This window comes from Ursus maritimus, unplaced genomic scaffold (genome assembly GCF_017311325.1).
Source record: "Ursus maritimus isolate PB19 unplaced genomic scaffold, ASM1731132v1 scaffold_10, whole genome shotgun sequence".
NCBI classification, from domain to species: Eukaryota; Metazoa; Chordata; class Mammalia; order Carnivora; family Ursidae; genus Ursus; species Ursus maritimus.
In genome coordinates this window covers 78,918,425-78,939,011 of record NW_024423344.1, presented here as the reverse complement: position 1 = coordinate 78,939,011, position 20,587 = coordinate 78,918,425, and the positions used below count along the sequence as shown (strand labels likewise).

General features: G+C 47.5%; 1 protein-coding gene across 3 annotated transcripts in view; it reads right to left on the bottom strand.

The window, feature by feature from the left end:
* Positions 1-20,587, bottom strand: part of CUL4A (cullin 4A) — a 47,258-nt gene that overhangs the window by 25,250 nt on the left and 1,421 nt on the right. For 2 of the 3 annotated variants that reach the window (XM_040624822.1, XM_040624811.1), the window contains exons 3-8: positions 12,404-12,507; positions 6,590-6,659; positions 5,345-5,418; positions 2,561-2,723; positions 2,064-2,153; positions 813-895 (exon numbers count right to left, since the gene is read on the bottom strand). In XM_040624822.1, coding sequence (XP_040480756.1) covers positions 813-895; positions 2,064-2,153; positions 2,561-2,723; positions 5,345-5,418; positions 6,590-6,659; positions 12,404-12,507 — 584 coding nt within the window. The remainder of the gene's footprint in view (positions 1-812; positions 896-2,063; positions 2,154-2,560; positions 2,724-5,344; positions 5,419-6,589; positions 6,660-12,403; positions 12,508-20,587) is intronic. The other variant, XM_040624816.1, reaches the window with a different exon arrangement.

Below are 20,587 nucleotides of genomic sequence, written 5' to 3'. Positions count from 1 at the left end.
CCTCAAATGTCTAAAGGCATCCTTCCTCTCATGACCCTCTATTTCTTGTATTCTCAAAGTGCCAAAACTCTGCCCCTTTCTTTCATCCGCCTGCTCCTGGCAAGTAACAAGTTTCACACGTTTTTATCCTTCAGTGTCTTTCCTTTTTTTCTTTTTCTTCCTTTCTTTTTCTTTTCATTAAGATTTTATTTATTTGGGGGAGAGAACGAGTGGGGGGAAGGGCAGAGGGAGAAGCAGACTCCCCGCAGAGTGGGGAGCCCAATGCGGGGATCAATCCCAGGACCCTGAGATCATGACCTGAGCTGAAGGCAGACGCGTCACCGACTGAGCCCCCCAGGCGTCCCTCAGTGTCTTTTCTATCCAGTTTCTGTTCTTACCTTTCCTCACTTGAATAAAGATTATGTGCACAGTGAGAAACAGACATTCACACAATTTTTCCCTTTTTACTTTTCCCTAGCTACTTTTCAACCTCAGGTTTAGAGAGAAAAAAATTAGATAAAAAGAGAAAATAATGTGACTTAGCATAAATAAAAATTATAGCTATCTTCAATGTCTAACAAAGTTTACAACCCAAATTTTCCAATATTCGATGATACCCCATTGATGTAAATAGAATCACTACCTCTAAATTCAAAGATGAAAAGCACCTCAGCCTGAGGTGTAACTTGTTCTAACTCACAAGTGCTAAATGATCACAAGTAACATAACCAAAATGTGCTAACAACAAAAATACTCGCAGACAGTACTGAATGCCAGCCAGAAGGGCTCACTGTGGTCACATTGCAAGAACCAAGTAAATGAATAGTACTCACTGTGTGCTGTGGTCTAGATACGTGATTACTCGGTCTCCTTCTTCCTCTAAACGCTTACTTACATGGTTAAGATATTCTGGAACCTTCCAAATACAACATTTAAACAAGTCAGTAACAAAGATTCTTTTTTCTTTTTTTTAAGTAACAAAGATTCTTAGTGTTACCCAAGAAACTGAAACACTGTTGTCCTTATAAAAATTAAAGAATATATATATATATTCAAGCCAAATATTAACCCAGATGAGTGAGGGAGAGTAAAAGCGGTCAAGTGGGAAGCGTATTGGGGGAAAGGTGGGATGTGTGTAAGAAATTTTCCTTAAACTTGATTCTGGACAGTAAAGTGGACGTCTAGAATGAGACGGGGCAGCACGTCAGTGCCCTGCTCACAGTGGAGCTCAGGGACAATGCCACGGGTCCCTCCCATCACCAAGGCCCTATGGGCAGGTGAGCAGCAGCACCTGGGGCAGAGGGTGCAGGCCTAACGCATCCCCTGGCCCACGGAGAGCAGGGTCAGCAAAAGCTCATCAAAAGACCGCGTGTTCACTCAAGGACACCAAAGAGCCCGGTTGCAGAAGATCTCAAAATTCACTTCACGTTTCCAGGGGCAAANGGCATTCCTGCTGTCACCACACGGCACAGGAAAGGCCCCATGACACGGGTTGTTGGTGTTCTGAACCAGTGGTGGAGCAGGGCTGGGCATGGGGCGTAAAACTCCCTCTCCAAAGCCAGGATGAAGAACCAACAGTCGGTCTGATCATGCAATGACAAGTGACATCTGGGGGAGGGTCCAGAGGGCCTCCTTCAGCCCCTTCTCTCATACTTTTGAAAAACTGGTTACCAAGATTTTGGGTTCATATCACTATTTCATGGTTTTTTATGTGGTTTTCTGGATAATTTTTTCGATGTCTCATACAAAGGGAAGATGTGGGGTGTGTCTGACTTATCTTTACTATTTCAGATTTACCTTTATTCTCCTGCTTCAACTTGAGTTACTTTACACATTTCAGAAGCTACTTTACTGGCTTTTTTCCTTGGGGCAGGGGGATGGAAATAAACTTTCTAAGTCAAAAGAAAGAAATGAAACCTTTACTGTAATAAGAATGAAGCTCATTACTGAGAATTTTAGCTAGATTGTGGCTTTCAGAAGATTTCTAATAAAATGTTTACACGGAATGACAAATTTTTAGAAATTACACTTAGATGCACATCTATAAAAAAAAAAGACGATTCAGAAGTACTTCCTTGTCTCACCTCTCTTTCTTGCATTAATCTCTGGCCTTCTGCAGCATATAAACAATTGGTTTCTTCCAAAAATTTCAGTTCAAATGAATCTTTATATACCTAAAAAATGAACAAAGTTATCAACCACCTACAGTAAAGAAACCTACCTTAGGAAGTGCTGATACACCGGAGACGTCCAGGGAGCCCAGGTGCGGTGACCTGTCCCAACACACTGCCTCCAGAGGCTGCGGCAGGGCAGCGGGGCTGGCCTGGGGCTCAGGGACCCTGGCAGCCCAGGCCACCTGACGCTCTCTCCTCTGTGCGTGCCGCAGGCCCTCATCCTTTCCCTGGAGCGCTGGGTTTGTGTCTTAAGGGCTCTCTCCTTTGTGGCTTGTGGTGTAGGACTAGCCTGAGAGTCACTCCCCTCGCACATACTCAACAAACACTTTAATGATTTTGTCTTTTGCCCTGCAATCTTTCATCCTTCCACCTGTTTCAGTGTAAGTAGTTAGGCAGGGAGGCATTACCTGAAGGTCAGACAGCATACTCAGCAGACTTCTCAATAAACTGCGATCCACTGCTTCGCCGTTTCTCTCTCGTTCAATTAATAACAGAATTCCATCAATACTTTTACTCTGAACCATTTTATCACTAATGATATGGTTTCTAAAAAGTTCCAATCCCATATCCCTGTACAAACAATAAAAACAAAACTATATTTTAGTTTCACTTCTTAGAAGTTCTAGGTAAAGCTACAAACTACACTGTGACTTTCATCCCAAAACTGTTGATCTGCTAACTCTCTAAATCCATGTGTCAAGTATGCTTTTGCTGTGTTTTCCATTTGGGGCCAGCCTAGTATGCCTTGTATTTTCTTTCTTAGCAAGGCTGTTTCCTGGGGTGGGTCAGGCTTGTCACTGAAAAGTACATCGACCTTGCAAACACCGTGGCTCACATCCTTCTTCCTGGGGCAGGATTGAGGAATTTCCACCCACCCAGCCTCTCTGTCCTTCCCTTTTCCATCTCTGGTCCCTCTCCAGAGCATGTCATCCAACTCTTCCTCCCCGGAACTGGGTCCTCTCCTCTATCCGGTCCTTTCCATTGGTGAATAAAACATGAAATGTGACTTTAAAAGTCCATCATCTTCTTTCAGCTTGTTGCCTGGGGAACTCCAGAGGAAATCCAGCCGTCGTCGGTCATTGTGCACAGAAACCGTGGGATAACAGGTTTTGTGCTCTGTTCAAACACCTCCACGAGTCCCTTATGTGCCAAGCACTAAGTAGGCAGACAAAACTCAGCTCCTGGGCCCGGCCAGGTCTCCTCACGGGCAGCTGAGGCGAGCACCTGTTGCGGCAAGTAGTGGGCAGGGGGCACGGGTTCTGGGGAGCCCCATCTGTGTGAACGCTCTCCTCCTACAACACATACCACAGGAGGCCTTTCCTGTTCCCTGTTGGAGCTGCAGGCCTGGGTGTTCTGAGCACGTCCAAGCTGCAGCAGTCGAGTGCCGGGGTCAGCCATGCAGGCTCAGCCGGCCACCTGGGTCTGAATCCGGGCCCCACCCCTTGCTCGCAGTGCCTCTGGGTCCCTGCCTGTTCTTCCTTAACTGTAAATGCGGTAACACATATGGCCTTCTGCCTGTAAAGCCCTTCCACCCCGGGCTAGGCAGGTGGCCCATGCGGGGCGTATGAAGCATTCACTGTCCACTCTGCTCCACTTGCTCTGCTGCTGTGAGACGCTGCTTTCTCGAACCTCAATCCCGCTCCCCCCGTCAGCGATCAGAACGCCCCGTAGGCCTCCCGTCCCTGCGTCCCTCACGCACAGCTCACCTGGGGCAGCTCCTGTGTCCATACAGGCTTCCTTTCCTCTAACACCACCTCTTTCTGCCGCATCTACCTCAGCACTCCTGCTCATTCTGCAAAGCTCAGGCATAGGATGAGGCTCGCCCTCCCGCTGCCTCCTGTCTGGGGTGTTTCTTGCGCACCTGCACCATGAGTCTGGCCCTACCAGACGTAGCTTTCCTGCCTGCTGCCATGGTCTGAGGCCAGTATCGTCAACGCTCTAAGTGGTGTTTCTAGTTTCCGTGACATGGTTAGTTATAAACTATGTTTATGAACTAACAGTTCAGACTAGGTAGCCCAATAACCTGGGAACAGCAAATTATGGGAACTCTCTGCCCCAGTTTCTCCATCTGTAAAACGGAGGAAACGGTTATCCCTCCAGAGCCGTACCACAGACTCGGCAAGCAAGCAGGCAGGGGCTGGACCTCTTAGAACAGAGCTTGGCATAGACTAGCAGCCATGCCGTTCGTGTCATCCTCAGTACAGCGTCCTCATCGTTGCTTTCAACAAAGGCCACCCGCTGCATGGAGTCAGCAGGCTGCACACCCATGTGGGTGTCTAGGACAACGTGTATGGGAGCAGAGGCCAGACAGGGAAGAGGAGCAAGGGGGACAGTGGCACTGAGGAAGGGGAGATTTTCAAGGAGCGTCCAGAACGGCACAGAGGTCGGGTAATACAAAATAAAGATAAAAAGTATCCATGGGATCTGGTAACCAGGGGTCACCAACACCTTAGGAAGACCAGGTCCAGCCTCAGGTCAGAGGGAACGGATAATAAAGAAACTGCAAAAGCAAGCCACTTTTTAAAGAACTTGGGTTTAAAGGGAATGGGAGAGGAGCCCAGGAAGAGCCCGTGGACGAGATGAGGGACAACTCCGATCAGGTCAGGCAGGACTTTGTTGAGGCGGCAGCGGGTGCCTAGGGGACGGGCAGTGTGGTGAAGGGCATCAGCACAGGGCAGGCAAGTGGCTGACAGAGGGGGGAGGTCCAAATTCACACTGTGCCTGAAAGATGCCGCACGATGGACAGGCAGATTGAAAGGAGGTCTCCTGTGCGTGTGGTTTGTCAGTGGGATGGGGAGACGTGGGGGGGGGGGGCTTCAGGACCCTGGGTCTTGACCTCCCCAGCCTCGGTCTTCCTCAGAGCTTCCCCATAGCACTGGCTGGACGGTCACAGAGTGCCCCGGCCTCTCCCTCCCAGCAGAGGTGAGCGGTGTGCTGTTGGCTCTGGACGGCCCTGATGCACAGAGCCCAGTGACGGAAACGGGTCTCCCCACAGAGCTGCCACACTGGCCTGCCACCTACACCGTGACACTCAACGGAAGCTGGGGCTGCCCCGGGTGCGGCCCGCCCCAGCACTGCCTCCAGGACTAAAGTCCGCCTGGATCTGGACGTGTGCACTCGCGGTTCTGGCTGACATAAAGGTCCAGACAAATGGCAGCAGCAGACACAGCTCTACAGACTCGGACACTCACCAGATAGAAGGAAGCATGGAATTCTGAAGGACGTAAGTGCGATCCAAAAACAGGAAGATACTTCTGATCATGATCTGGCAATCAGAAAAGCATTTACTTACGTAACTTACTAACTCAGTGTCCAAGATTAGACCTTCTGAACCCCAACTACGGTAGTTGTCTCAAACCTAACAATAATTGTTTCTTGACGATGTGCCCGCCCCACCAAGACCCTCATGATTGATGTTTTCCCCCAAATTTAATTGTTCCTTCAAGTCTGATTTTCACCTTTTATCCAGAAAATCTGACTATACGGATTTTAAACTATTTAACCTAAAGAATACCTTTGAAATCTGATCATCTCTTGATGGATATGGTAAATATCATGGGCCTAGAAAGACACTTTAAGCTTTTTAAACAATTAGTCCTTATTACGTTGGCACAAGGCTGTTGGCTACGCATTTGACTCCTTTGCAAGCAGAGCATGGAGGGCACAGGATCATCAGCCACCCTGTGATTCTCCTACCATAGAAGCTACCAGACTTGTGAACAAAGCCTTCCCAACACACGTTCACCTATTCTGACCGTCTACCAGGTGCCTGGGCTGGAAAAGAGGCTCACTCATTGTCCCGTATACCTCATTTAAGAAACAAAAGAATTCAACCCACTTAGCAAAGCTAGTGATACCATGTTTTCACTTACCTTCAGGCCACGCGAAAAATTCATGTGCATAAAATCAATTAGAATCAACACATGTACAGTCTAGTTACAGTAAAACCTGGGAGTGAGGCTTGACTGCCAGGCACAGACGGGGATTAAGGAAAACTTTAGAGCCCATTCAGGAATCAGCTCAGGTACCATGAGACGTCAGGATGTTTTGAAGACCAAGTTAGCAGCCAGCCCCAATCCAGAAAGCAGCACGCACACCCTGCTTTTTTCTGCTCTGCTGTTCAACTACGCTGAGCTGGATGGCGGCATTTGACCCTAAATTGAACTTCCCTATCAGCCCACAGTCTGGCCCACCGTCCTTAGGTGGGTAAGGGAAGGTGGATGAGATTTGATTAAAAAGAAAAAAGGACAGCTGGATTAAAAGGGGCACATCCTCCCTGCTACCCCATCTCCCTTCTGTGTGGCTACATCGGAGGGTGAGCAGGACCAAGAGGGAGTGTGCAGGGGAGACCAGACACCAGAGCAGCCGCGATGAAGGTTCCGGGACAGCACACCATAACTAAGACCAGGCTGAACAAAAAGAGTCGGTATGCTTACCATTTGTCTGCAATGATCTTGCCAGCACGTGTTAATCTTCTTTAAAAATAAAACACTATCTAGTGAGTCTGTGCAGACCTGCTAAGGAAAACTTGACAAATGCTGGCCAATTTAATTACTGCAGTTTTAACCCCTTCACTGCCACTCTTGACACAGAACACTGCCCATCATTCAGTTGTCACAGGACAGAGATGTGGGTTTCCTTCACCACTGCATCTCACCCTGCATTCGTGATCAATGCGGCTGCACTCTCCTTCCTTTCCCGCGTCCCTTGAGGAGCCCTGCCGGCTGAACTAAGGCCCAGGTCACAGGCTTCATGGGTCTGGATGGCTGGACCTAGGGTACTCTCCCACAGAGGGCAGAGGGGCAGATCCTGAGCCACGCTATCCCCGTGGTGAGGAAGCAGGCCAACTGTTCATAGCACCCGGGGACCGGCAGCTGCAGGGAAGTGGCTGACGTCTAACTTTAACTTATAGCCTCAGTGAGAACCGACGTGAAATCCCATTCATGCACCAAATTAGGAACACTCTCAGCTTGATAATTAGAATATGCTTCTAAAAAAAGGCTCAAAATACTGCTTATAGGACAAAGAAACCCCATTATGTGCTCCTGGAGCAAACCACAGCCAAATGCCTGGAGCACGGCCTTCACAGGTACGTGCAGTCATGGTCCTCAGTGTCTCCCCGATGCCTCAAGGCTTACAAAGCACTCTTCACACATGTGCTCATTCAGTCTCCCCAGCTGCACGATGCAGACGGTGCTCCATCTGTGCAGAAGAACAAAGCAGCTGCTCAGGTGGAAAGACCCGCGTCTCCTAGGCTTCCGTCCCTTCGGTCCCAGCTCTAGGACACTGACCAGCAACGAGCTTCCCTTGGCCTCCGTTTCCTCAGAACTGGTGTGAGGTTAGAAAATCCACAGCACATAGAAGAGAAAAAGCCCACGGCCAGCGTGTGATGAATCAGACAGGCATCAGAGTCTTCAGTTGGCAGGGAGGTGCGCGGAGGGCGGAACACAGCCAGGCCTTTGGGGAGGGGACAGAAGGTCAGGAGAGCCATGAGGGATTGACGGGCCAGACGCATCTGTCACACTAGTGAGATGAGCTGACTACAACCACAGTGGTACTGGCCAAACATCCTCTTTTCTCTTGAGGCTTTGCTAATAAATTAAAAATAGTTAAGTCCTAGCAAAGACCTACTAGTTCACTGGTTAACACAGCATTCTCAAAGTAGCTTACAACTGCTCAAATTCATAATGGCCTATGACATTAGAACCTTACACAAACTGTCTGAAAAACAAAGAATGGGTCACAACCACATTTAGACAGGTACCACTGCTGCAGGGACCCAGCAGCTCTGGCACCCAGTGCTGGACACAAGCCACTCGCCATGTGGCTGACACCCTGGCCAGTCTTCATGGTCTGTCTGCACCAGTTGGGGGCCAAGCTGTCAGTGAGGCCACCCATGGTGAGATGTACAGCAGCCGATTCGGCCACACGGGATGGCCCAGGTGCTGTAACGAAGCAAGCAGCACCCTGCCCGGTACAGGGTTTCCTTGGGAGGGAAAGGCCTCACGTGCTGAGCTCACTAATGTGAGATTCTTCTCCTTGAACAGTTGGGTCAAGACAGTAAGTTCTGGCCACTTCCCATGAAACCGCACGGAGTGGTCAGCTGGGCCATACAGGGTGGCACGCACTGAGCCAAAGCCCTCCACGGATCAAAATCTAGAGCCTCCCGTGAGCACCGCTGGCGGACACAGCACGCAGCCGCGCTGACAGCTGGTCCAAGGGCTTGCCCTTCACAGGTTCCCAACACCGTCCCCTCCCGTCTGGAGAAAGGCCAGACCGAGGTGAGGGCTTAAGCAGTCTCCTGAGGGGAGTCAGACACGTCTTCACACAGCAAACAAATACCCAGTGGCAACATGCTAATACACCAGAAAAAACGACATCTACCCGTGACAACGACGATTAAACAGAGAAGAAACTGGAAAGGCAGTGCTTACGCCAGAACAGAAGAGTGATAGGTTCTATTTGTGCTACGTTCCCTACAGTGGGTTGTCCTGCTCCGGATGCAGACTGCGCGGCAGCTGAGCTCTCCCGGAGCAGACAGAGCAGGACGGCGGCCCTGCTCCCCAGCTCGGCAGCAGCTCCTCATCCCTCTACATCAGGTCCCTTTCTTAGGGTGGCAGAGAACAAACAACCTCTCCAACGGTTACCAAAGTTTACGGTTGAGGCTACTCAATTCTTGCCTCCCTCTTGCCCTCATCAGTCCACGTAGCTCGCGGAGGCAGGAAGCACCTCGCGTCCGCCTCTGAACGCCAGCACGAACCTGGGGCCGCGCACCAGCTCTGCGCCGCCAGGCCTTCCGGCTGACAGAGGGTGCCGTGAGACCGGCAAGTGCTCCGCACGGTGACGACCCGCCGCCAAGTGTGAGCACAGAGGCTCTTCATAAAGAAGCCCCACGCCTGCTGTCATCTGTGGGGCAGGAAGACACAGGAGATCGTGAAGCTGCCAGTTACCTCCACGAGCAAAAGCTGCTGTCTCCTCATGCATCTTTCTGTTCTGTGAACTGCGCTGTTTCTACGCGGGATTCCAGCACTGACGCCCCACATAAGGCAGCCAGGGGGAGGAAGTAAATTCTGTGTGCAGCTATGTGCAGGCTTAGACTCTGAGGAGTCTGGTCTGCCATTTAGGAAGAGGCACTGTCAACTGAGCCTGGGTGCAGAGCATGTCCTTCTTGCCGCATCGTCTGACGCCTGGCTCAGCACACGCGGCTCCTGGCTGACGTGTGCAGGGACAGTCTTGGTTTGGGGGAAAGGCCTATCACCAATAGTGGGTAACTTATTTTGAAAGGAGCAGATAAGTACAGAATTCATCAGACATGTGAACAAGTACCCCGAGAAATCACAGTAGGGGACTCAATGCCACCTGCCACCAGGAGCCTCCTGGTCTCCGAGGACTCCTCCTGCTGGCCTCCACAGCAGCATGCGGTCGACGCAGAGGAGGGGCCATCCTTGAATCTTAGAGAGCAGCCCCACATGAAATACAGGAACACCCCAGAGACAAGAGAAATCCGAGTACGCTTACCCTGGCATATCCCTGCCCTGAGTGTCGGGGCATCTGTAGCAGGTCTGACGCTCGCCCCTCTTCACCCACCTCTCCTGCAGGGCACAGCACCTCCTCTCCACAGACTGGCTGCCCTGTCCTCACCACGTTGTTTCCGAAATGCGTACTCTACGCTCCCGCCAACCCCCCGGCCCCCAGCATTTCAGTTCTGTCCTGTACGTTGCCAGGGCCTGGAACCAGTGGACACTGGCCTCCCTTGTCACCAGTTTCATCCTGCCCAAGTCACTGCCAGACATGATCGAACAGCGCTGGACTCTTGCCTCGCGCACCCGTGAGGGCTCTCAGACCCGTGCAGACTGAAGTCCCACCCCTGCGGAGCGCGCACAAAGCTCCAAGCCACGCTGCAACTCAGAATTACAGCCTCGAGCTCCAGCAGTGCTCCCGGGTTCCAGTCACGCCAAACTGCTCTGGGTTTTCACAAGCACCGATGGCTCACTCTCCCTCTGGCCGGCTACACACGACCCATCCTCTCTGCTGCAACTCTGGCGCGACTTCGGCGTCACCTCCTCTGGAAGCTCTGACAGCTCGCTGCTTCCTCCACTGCCGGTCCTGCCCCCGATTCTAACCATTACGCATCTTGGAACTCAAGATGCCTCCCACGAACAAAGACACATAGTATGGCAGAATGTCTTTTTATCTTTTTACTGAAATACGTGGTAATTCTTATAACCATGATTTGTCACGGCATCGAGGACATGTGACAAGCCCCTTGCCTCTGTCACAGCGCTGTGACTGCCTGGAGGGCAGAGAGCAGGTGCAGCGATCATCCTGTACCATCTGGTGGTGGTCTAGACAGGAAGTACTTGTTGAATGAGTGAATTCATCAACACATTAATGTAAGCTACAAGGCAGGATTAGCTGGCAGGACGATAATTTTATCAAGTAATCAAGAAGGAGTCTTGGAGTAAGCTGGGCCAGCAACTAGATTAGGAATAATCACACCAGTTCACCCTCACGTGTGGCTGTCTAGGAAGGAGAACTTGGGGATCTGCTGGTGGCCTGGAGGAAGCCTGCGTTCTGGCTACTCTTCAGATGCCAGCATCCTGACCGTGAGTTCTTGGACCTGTCCCCCAGCCTCCAGGACTCCTGAGCTGTGGCACTGGAGGCAGGAAGGGCGCCTCTCTGTGCCCTCAGAGGATGCTCTGAGACATGGTGCATGCTGGCCATCTTCCAAAGGTCCAACAGTATGGTCAGCATTGTCCTGAAGGACAGACCAGTGCCAGAAATACTGTAGAGCTATAGTTACAGACGCCGAGACAACAGAACCAGAATGGACTCCGCTCACCCACTCCTGGGGAGACCCCTTGTTCTGGGCCACAGTGGCTTCACAGCCATGGCTAATCCAGACCCTCGACACCAGGTGGCACAGCTTTTGTTGCTGCCCTGAGGGGTTTCGACAAGCTCTGAAAGCTTCCGTTTCTCAAGGTGAGGGTATAGGACAGAAAAGAGTCCTTCAGCCAGAAAAAAAGTCAGAAATGAACAGGCTCCAACTACCTAATTCCACAAATGAAGAGAGAGACCCAGAAAAGTGCAGTCACAGCAGGTGCCTGCAACATGAAACCCACCCATGAGGCGCATGGAAGGGTACAATAATGGGACGGCTGCAGAGGTGGGCTGAGGCCAGACTGTAAAGGACTATGGACAGGATCTAAGGAGCTCCGTTTCCCTGACAGACACCGGCCCTCAAGGAAGTGCTGGCCAAACTCTAAGATGCTCCCGTCCCCGCGTCCTAGCCTGTAACTCCCTCTCTCCACCTTGGGAGGGCTTTGAACATGAGGGTTACATCATACGAGACTGTCTCAGCAGACCAGAGAGGGGCATTCTCCTGTTGGTTCAGATGAAGCAAATAACCATGTTGCTGAAGAAGAGGCCTTATGGCAAGAAGCCGGGGTGGCCTCCAGGGGCTGAGAGCAACCTCAGTCCTGCAACGGAGAGAGAGGAGCTCTGCCACCACCACAGCAAGCCTGGAATGTGGCTTCAGGAGAGACCCCAACAGCTGGCCCCATGCTTTCAGCCAGCCAGACCCTTGACCAGAGAACCCACTGAGCCGAGCTGTGACTCCCTACACATGCAGCTGAGCTTACAAGCAGGTGCTGGCTTACATCGCCAAGTCAGTGGGGATTTGTTACACATCACAGAAAACAAATACAGAGCATTTTTTTTTTCAAGATAGAAAGATGGCAGAATAAAATTAAGACACTTTCCAGAACTTTTCCTAAATACTGCAACCAGACCCAATAAATGGACACTCTATTGCTTTAATCAGATGAGTAAATTAAATGGTAAAAATTCCACTTAAAAAAAATTCTCTTATGTTAGGGGGCGCCTGGGTGGCACAGCGGTTAAGCGTCCGCCTTCGGCTCAGGGTGCGATCCCAGCGTTATGGGATCGAGCCCCACGTCAGGCCCTCCGCTATGAGCCTGGTTCTTCCTCTCCCACTCTCCCTGCTTGTGTTCCCTCTCTCGCTGGCTGTCTCTATCTCTGTCGAATAAATAAATAAAAATCTTTAAAAAAAAAAATCTCTTATGTTAGATCACGTGAAATACATGTTAGGTTTTGTTCTATATATAAATGGGCATTTTGAAAGCTGTTGTTTTAATATTAAGGATATTCATTAATTCTTTATCCCATTAATGTTCAATCTCAAAGAATTTAAATAATGAACAGAAACTCATGAGCCAAAAAAAGGATATTCTCTGAACTGAAGGATCTGTGCCTGGACATGGTCTTCACAGACCTGGCGCAGCTGTCTGTAGAGTGTTGGGGAAACTTTGTGAGAACACAGATTTTCAACAGCCTAAAAACAAAAGAAACAAGTGATTATTCACCATGAGTAACAAATTAGGTCTTTAAAAAGCCCTGTGTGTAGAGACAGCTAAACTCACAACCATCACAGACAGGCACCTCCCACCCCCGCTTCATACTTACATAACCTACAAGTTACACAGTTAGGGTCAAGTGCAAGGTAATTATTGTCTGAACCCAGGGTCCAGTCCAGGTTTGGTAGGAATGGTAAGAGTGGATGTGGAACACGGGTTTGACAGCACACCTATGACAGCCCACTACAGCCACACGGCATGGCTGCACCACGTCTGAGCATCCACCTCTCAACCTGGCCGTACACCACCGCCACCTAGGGACTTCAAAACAAATCTGGACGCTTCCATGCATTTATGTGAGCTGGAGGACGCAAGGAAGCTGTGTGATTACAATGTGCAACCAGGGCACGAAATCACGGCCTCCGGCCCTCGGTGACAGCAGGGTGGGTTCTGCCCATGATGAGCCAAGGAAAAACTGCAAATGCCCAGGTGACACAGGCTATGATGTGCTGTTTTCTAGTTATCTTTCTTCAGGGTACATGTGTAATTTACTTCAGTTTGTCTTCAATTAATGAAAAAACGAATTTTTTAGGCAGAAACATCTTTCTTACTATATTTTCACCCACATCAAAAAAATATTTGTATGTTCTCACCAGTTCTAATAAAATTTTTCAAATTTCTTGTACAATACTAGCATCTCATCCAATCCAAATGAAATACTAAAAACAAATGTAGTTTTTTCTACTGACTAGTCTTGAACCATTTAAAAAATTACTGGGGATACACCGCCTAAAAACACTTTAGAATCTGAATTTAACACAAATACTATATTCCTGAGGAAATAAAGACAAGAAATTTTTATAAAGCTATTCATTGTAGTAATATTTAAAACATTAGTAGTCCCCAAACTTAATGTTCCAAGAATTACTACATATTAACCTGAGTTAAAGAAATAAAATAATCGCTGTGTATAAAACACACGTTTACAAAAGCTAAAAGAGAACCGGAAAGGATGACATTAAAAAGTACAACTTGTTTTTTAGCAGGTTTATTATCAGTATAACAACACCACAGTAGGAAAGGCCCCATTTTGTCTTGCTATAGAAATAAAGGCTCATCTACATTCTGTGCTGAAATCCCAGGATTTCTTTCTCAAACTCTGTAATTCCTTTACTTTGCAGTCCTGTCTTTATAATTCAAAGATCTACCCTTTTCCTTCTTAAAAAACCCAAGATAACCTGATGACAAATGCCTTTGCTTCAGTAAGTTAATCATTAGGGGATCCCACAAACATAATTATCATGAAACGTTTTTAATGTAATACATGAAGAAAGCGTATTTTCTTCGGTAAAAATCAAGATAAGCTTAGTATATCCTTCACAGAACGTCATCTCACTGAAGGAATCACTAGGAATGCTCTAATTCCTGAAGCAGGAGTCAATGTCCTCAAAACAATCTTTCCCAGTTGTGACACGCTGTCACTGTTGATTTTAGAGCACTGTTTCTCATCCTATTTGGACATACTTACTGTTTACCCGAAGCACCCAGATTTATTTTGCATTTAAAACTGAGAATTTGGGGGCCTCTTAAAACCACCAGGCAAACCCAGAGAGCCAGGTTTGCTGTGGGTGCTGTCCGTTCTCTGAGTCTTTGCTGAGTCACTGCTGGTGTCTTCATATTACAGGCACCACACAGAGGGCAGCCCTCCCCTCTCGGGGCCCTGGCCAACTTCTCTGTCCATTACAGGAGTACCGCCACATAGAAGTCCCCTCCCCAAAGTAAGTTTGGGAGATTGAGTCCTATTTTAGGATTCAGAAATGCCTTCCCTGGCACATGAAGCACTGAATCTGACCTGTACGGGGCAGGTGCCTTTCATGTCCTCCCTGTTTGCCACTCCTATTTTCAAAAGTCCTAACAGAGAAGAGGAATTTAACTAATCCAATGATTAGAGGTGGGCAAACAGCACCTGTGTCAGGATAAAGGTGTTTTCCTTGCTCCCTCTTAGCCGTGGCATAAACCGCTTGTCTGAACGCCCACAGCTCGGCTCTCTAATCTAAGCCCGCCAGGCCTCCACACCCAAGTCCTCCAGGCTCTTGTCTGTGTTAGGACCACGGAGCATAGCAGCATCAAATGCCTGTTTATTTGCAGGGTCAAAACCTCATCCCTGAGTGCACTTGCCCCTTGGGGGTGGGATACCCAAGAAGGTGTTAAAGTGAGCTGTGAGGGTATGGAGAAAGCACAGCATCCACAAAATGAGGGTATGCCGTTCTGAAAGATGGTCTGTTTCAAGTAAAGACCTCGGGAGCCAAAGCTGAGATTAGAGAGAAAAAGGAGTAAAAGGTGCCATAGCATGAGAAAACATAAAGGAGAAAAGCAGGCTGGCACAAAGAACTATTTATGTAGATGAAGTGAAAATGAGAACTACCCCCCAGCTCTGGGGAAAATCACCCCCTGGGCCAACCCCTATAAAGAAAGGCGCACCGGCCAGTGCCCACAGCAGAGCCCACTTCACAGCAGCACTGGCACAGCGCTCTTCTGACAAACACACGTGCACATGCACGGCTCAGGGTGGAAGGTGGCAGTGACGGCCCCGCATTACACAATAACCAGTCCTGAAGATGGATCCTACTCAACGGCAGGCCCACTGAAAGGTGATGAGCTCACCATTCTGGAAGGCGGCACCGATGGGGTTCTATGCCACCAGATTCCTACCCATAAGAAATGAGTGAAGAACATAAAAATTCAATCAGAAATGTGATCCGAGTGAGGGGATAAAATAGGAGAGGGAAGTCACATGGAACGAGGGCTTCCAGGAAAACCAGTGCCAGTGTGGCTGTATTTACCAGCCCTGACTGCACAGCACACAGCAGACACCTCATCCCAGACATCAGACATAAACTACCTCCAGAAACCACGGAGCCTGCTTAGTGCTGAGACCACTGATTTATGAAATCCTTTCTTTCTTTAAAATTTATTTATTTGACACAGAGAGAGAGAGCACGCACAAGCAGGGGGAGCAGCAGAGGCAGAGGGAGAAGCAGACTCTCTGCTGAGCAGGGAGCCCGATGCAGGACTCGAGCCCAGGACCCTGGGATCATGACCTGAGCCGAAGGCAGATGCTTAAGCGGCTAAGCCGCCCAGGTGCACCCTATGAAATCCTTTCTGTGAAGCCAAGTAGATTTGAGTTTGCAGATTCTCCTGTTTTTGAAAAACTTATGTACTGAGTTCACTGTTGATTAATCTGTTACTTTCTCAAACTGGTCCATCAAACTACGTGTTTATAAGTGTCTACCATCCAGACCTTTTCACTTTGTCTCATCCGTTTGAGCCATCCTATTAATGCATTTGCTACCTAAGTCCACATTTTCCTTCACTAAATTATCACCAGGCAGGAGGAGTTCAGAGACATTAGTCTGACTCGAGACAGCACGGCCTTCCTCAGAATAGCAAATACCCCATGAGATGGCTTTGTTTTTGGGCATCAAAAAGGCCTGAAATCGAAATTAGCCCTTCTCTGAAACCCTTCTCAAAAATGCAGTCTTCAGTTTTCTGTTGTTTCATTATGCTGACAAAAAGGACTAAAATGTATAGACAGGAGACACACAAGATAAACTTTCTTCCGCAGGCAGTGATTACAGGTCTAAACTCAGGTCTTAAAAAACAGACTGAAAAGATCTACGCATTCAAAATATTCTCCTCCCAGCACTGCAGGAGGGAAGTGACTGCGGACAGTGCATGTGTGTTTGTGAAGACTGTCCCATCACCACACTTTGAACCTCCCTCTTCACTAAACAGAGTGACAGAGAAACAACAGGCAGACTATAGCAGATACACTGGGGTTCCAGGTAGGCCTCCTATGGGGTCTATCTGGGTAACGGACGCCTTGATGGGGAGATAAGAGACCCTACTTTGGGAATACTAATCAACATCAAGCCATCCTGAAAACTTCCTCAAAAAACCCCAAAATAATGTTCACACTTTGGTAAGAATTGTTACTTTCACGTAAGATTCTTCGGCAAAGTATATACCACAGCACCTCAGCAAAAACGGACTTTATTTCAAAACAACGGGTCAAATGCACCACCTACTTTATCACAGATCAGGATAAAGCAAGCGGTCAATAACTACACAACGATGTCACTTACTATTTCTGTCCCGTTTGCTTCCAAAAGATCTGAGCAGCTCATTCCATAGCCCTGTACTTGAACTCGCCGGGAACATCTCTGTGAGTGGCCAGGAGCCTGCCTGCACTCAGATCCCTTCATAAGTCAATCAGCTGATCCCCAGCAGGCCCTCCTGAGGTGCCCCCTGGAATGTGTGATCCCATTTTGTGGGTAAGCACCTGTAGCCCTCAGGGTCTCAGACACGCACATGGACACCCAGAGAATTTACAATAATAACTACGGTGACCATCACGAGACATCCTGCTGGGAAAAAGGTACAGCAAAGTCACTCTACCAGGAAAAATGATGGGGAATCGATACCTGATACTCAAATCTCCAGGAAAAGAGGAATAATAAGCCCTACCTGCAAGGTATAATACTTTATTAAACTAAAAACCTATGAGAGTTTAGACATTTGATAGGACTCCTGCTTCTGGTCAAGATGAAATAAGGAGATTAGGCTAGCCCTTCCGCCTGAATTTGTCAAACACAACACAAAATATATGAGGGGTGCCTGGGTGGCTCAGTTAAGCATCCAACTCTTGATTTCAGCTCAGGGTTGTGAGACTGAGCCCAGTGTTGGGCTCCGTGCTGGGCGTGGAGTCTGCTTTGCTTAAGATTCTCTCTCTCCCTCTCCCTTTGCCCCTCTCCCCCACCCCCCTGCTCTCTCCCTCTCTCTCAAAAAACCAAACCAAACAAAAATGAAACAACAGTTTTCAAAGCACTGCACACTGGCCTATGAAAGACAGTGATCTCTGGGAGTTGGGAAACAAGCCCCAACACTCCGACTTCCTACATCCCTGTTTCCAGGCTGTGGAGCAGGTGCAGTGAGCTGAGGCTTAGTCTCCAAGATGAAGGCCCAGAGAGAAGAGATGCAGCCAGAGAGGAGCTTGGAGATGAGTAAGGAGACCTCAAGGGTCACCCTCGAGGATTCAGCGGAGCACTGACCAGGACCTATATATGAGGAAACTGTCAAGCCCAGGGAAAAAACCACCCAAAAAGTTTAGAGACAACAGTGTCCGGTGCCCAGAAAGGACCTGGAATAGCACCTTCCCACAAGCCAGAGTGGAAAACCACAAGATACTCATTCAGGAAGGTTTTGCCCCAGTCGTGGGGCAATTAGCCTTGGACAAAATACTGCCCTAGTCCTGCCTAGCAAACCTTGAAAGCAAGACTCTAAAAGATCAAACTGTTTCCAAATAATTTAATAGGTCTGCAGTGAAGCTCAAAATATTTATAGAAATACAAAAATATCTATCACACTAATCAAATTCACAATGTCTGACAATCAAAGACTGTCCGACATGCAAAGAAGAAGAAAAACACAACCCTTAGTGGGGAGAAAAGGCAATCGAAGCGGCCTGGAACTGACACTCAAACAGCTAGTCTAAGTCTATTCCCCGTGTTCAGAAGTTACGTAGCGACAGGGAAGATACAGAAATGATTCAAATTGAGCAACTGGAGAGAAAACCAATGCACCAGACAAAAATTTCACCAGATGGCAGTCCTGGCAGATTAGATGTTGCAGAAGATTAGTGACCCTGAAGACATGAATGACCTGAATAGTTCTATGGCCACTAAAGAAACGTGCAGCTTAAGAGCTCCCCACTAAGAGAGCCAATGTTAACGATTCGCTGGGAATTCCCTCAAACATTTAAGGAAAAAATAATACCAATTCTATACAAACTCTCACGGAAAATGAAAGGGAGAGAATATCTGCACCTCTGAAACCAAATGCAAATACAGTACAAGAAAACAACACAGCACTATCTTCTGTGATCACAGGTGCAAAAACTAACGAAATACTAGCAAAACGAATTCAACAATATAAAAAAAAAAACACACCACTACCAAGTCAGATTCATCTGAGGTCTGCAGGATGGTCTCACCATCTGAAAAGTCAATCAATGCAATAAACTGAAAAACAAATGAGTTGTATGATCATCTCAACAGTCATAGAAGAATTCGTCAAATCCAACAGGTACTTCTGGCAATTTCTCAGCAAACGAGGAAAAGAAAGGAGCCTCCTCAATCTGACAACGGGTATTTTTGGAAAAACCACACCTAACATCATTTTCATCAGTGATGAAAGACTGAAGGCCTTTCCCACAAGGAGCAGGGGCCCAACAAGGGAATCGACTTTTACCACCTCTGTTCACCATCGTTCTGGAGATTCTGAACAGTGCACGGAGGTAAGAGAAGGAAATAAAAGGCATGCAGAAGTGAAACCAGCTCTTTCACAAGCGACATGACTGTCTACGTAGAAAATCTGATGGACTCCACAAAAAGCCACTTGAAGTGAGGTTAGCAAGAGAGCAGCATGCTAGAGCGATACATAAATAACCCCACTTCTATATACTAGCATGAACCAGAAACTAAAACTTATACTGCTACTTATAACACTGCCAAAAATATCAAACACGCATGGGTAAGTTTCCCAGAAGATGTACAAGACTTACACTCCAGAACCCGAAGTAACCAGAAATCAAGGAAGACGAAACAGAGCTGTGCCTTGTGATCAGCTGGTAGGCGTCGTCCCATCAAGACATCAACATTCCTTACACTGATCCAGAATCTGACACAATCCTAATCAAAATCCTAGTAAACTTTTTTGTGGAAATTGGCAAACGGATTCTAAAATTCATATGGAAATACAGAGAACCACTACATATGCACTCAAGTGGCTAACATTAAAAAAAATCTGGTAATACCAATTATTACCAGAACACAGAAAAACTGGAGCGCTCACACACTGCTGGTACAGATACAAAATGATAGAGCCATTTTGAAAACAGAAAATGTCCTAAAAAGTTAAATATACACTTATGACTCCGAGACTCTACTAGATATTTACTCAAGAGGAATGAACACTTGTCCACAAGAAACTTACATGTTAACGTTCATTACAGCTTTATTCATAATAACTCCCAACTGGAAACCCAAATGTCCGCTACCCTGGTGAAAGGTGGCACCCGTTCTCCCCAGCAACAAACAAATCACTGCCACACAGTAGGCGTGACACTCTCCAGCACGACCCTGTGCAAAGGAAGCCAGGTACGAAAAACTGCCGGATACGGGTTCCACTGACGAGACTCTAGCACTGGCAGAATAAACCAACAGCAAGGATATCAGTGACCTGCAAGGACTGGGCCAGGGGAGAGGAACAGACTTCTTAAAGTGATGTAAATATTCTATATTTTATTGTGGTGGTGGTGATTTCTACCTCAATACAAAATTTACTGAAGTACATGTTATATGTAAATTATACCTTAAAAAATTTATCAAAAAACATAATAAACTCACACAAACTTAATCCAAAGAAGGGATGTATGTCCATCAAACACAGTCAATAGTGGTCTTCCTTGGGTGGTGGGAGTGTAGGTGGTTTTAATCTTCCTTTGTACTTTTTTGTAACTTCCATAATTTTTATAACATAAACACTTTATGCAAACACAAAAAATTTTTAACTCAAGTCTCTTCATAGAAATTGTGGTATCATATCATTACCTAAAATATAGGTGACTAGTTAATGAACGTTATTCTTGAAAAATAAGGTATCAGGAAAACCAGTCTGTTGATAAATGTAATATCTTTAAATTAAATACAACAAAATCTGTTTGCGTGTCTTAACTGCAACAATCACAAAACAAAACGAAGAGACAAATACTGTCACGTATAATGCAATGGAGTTATAACAGTAATTTGATGCATTATTTGGAAAGTGATGAGAGTCATGTGGCTCTTAGAAACATACCTCTCTCCTGTAATGACATAACTTTAAATACATTTCTGGGTAGCTTGAGTCCAAAAGTAAAAATCCCACAACCACCAGAAAACAAAAACCCTCAATGATCTGGGGGACAGGCTGTCCTAGGACTCCTACGGCTCTCGTTGG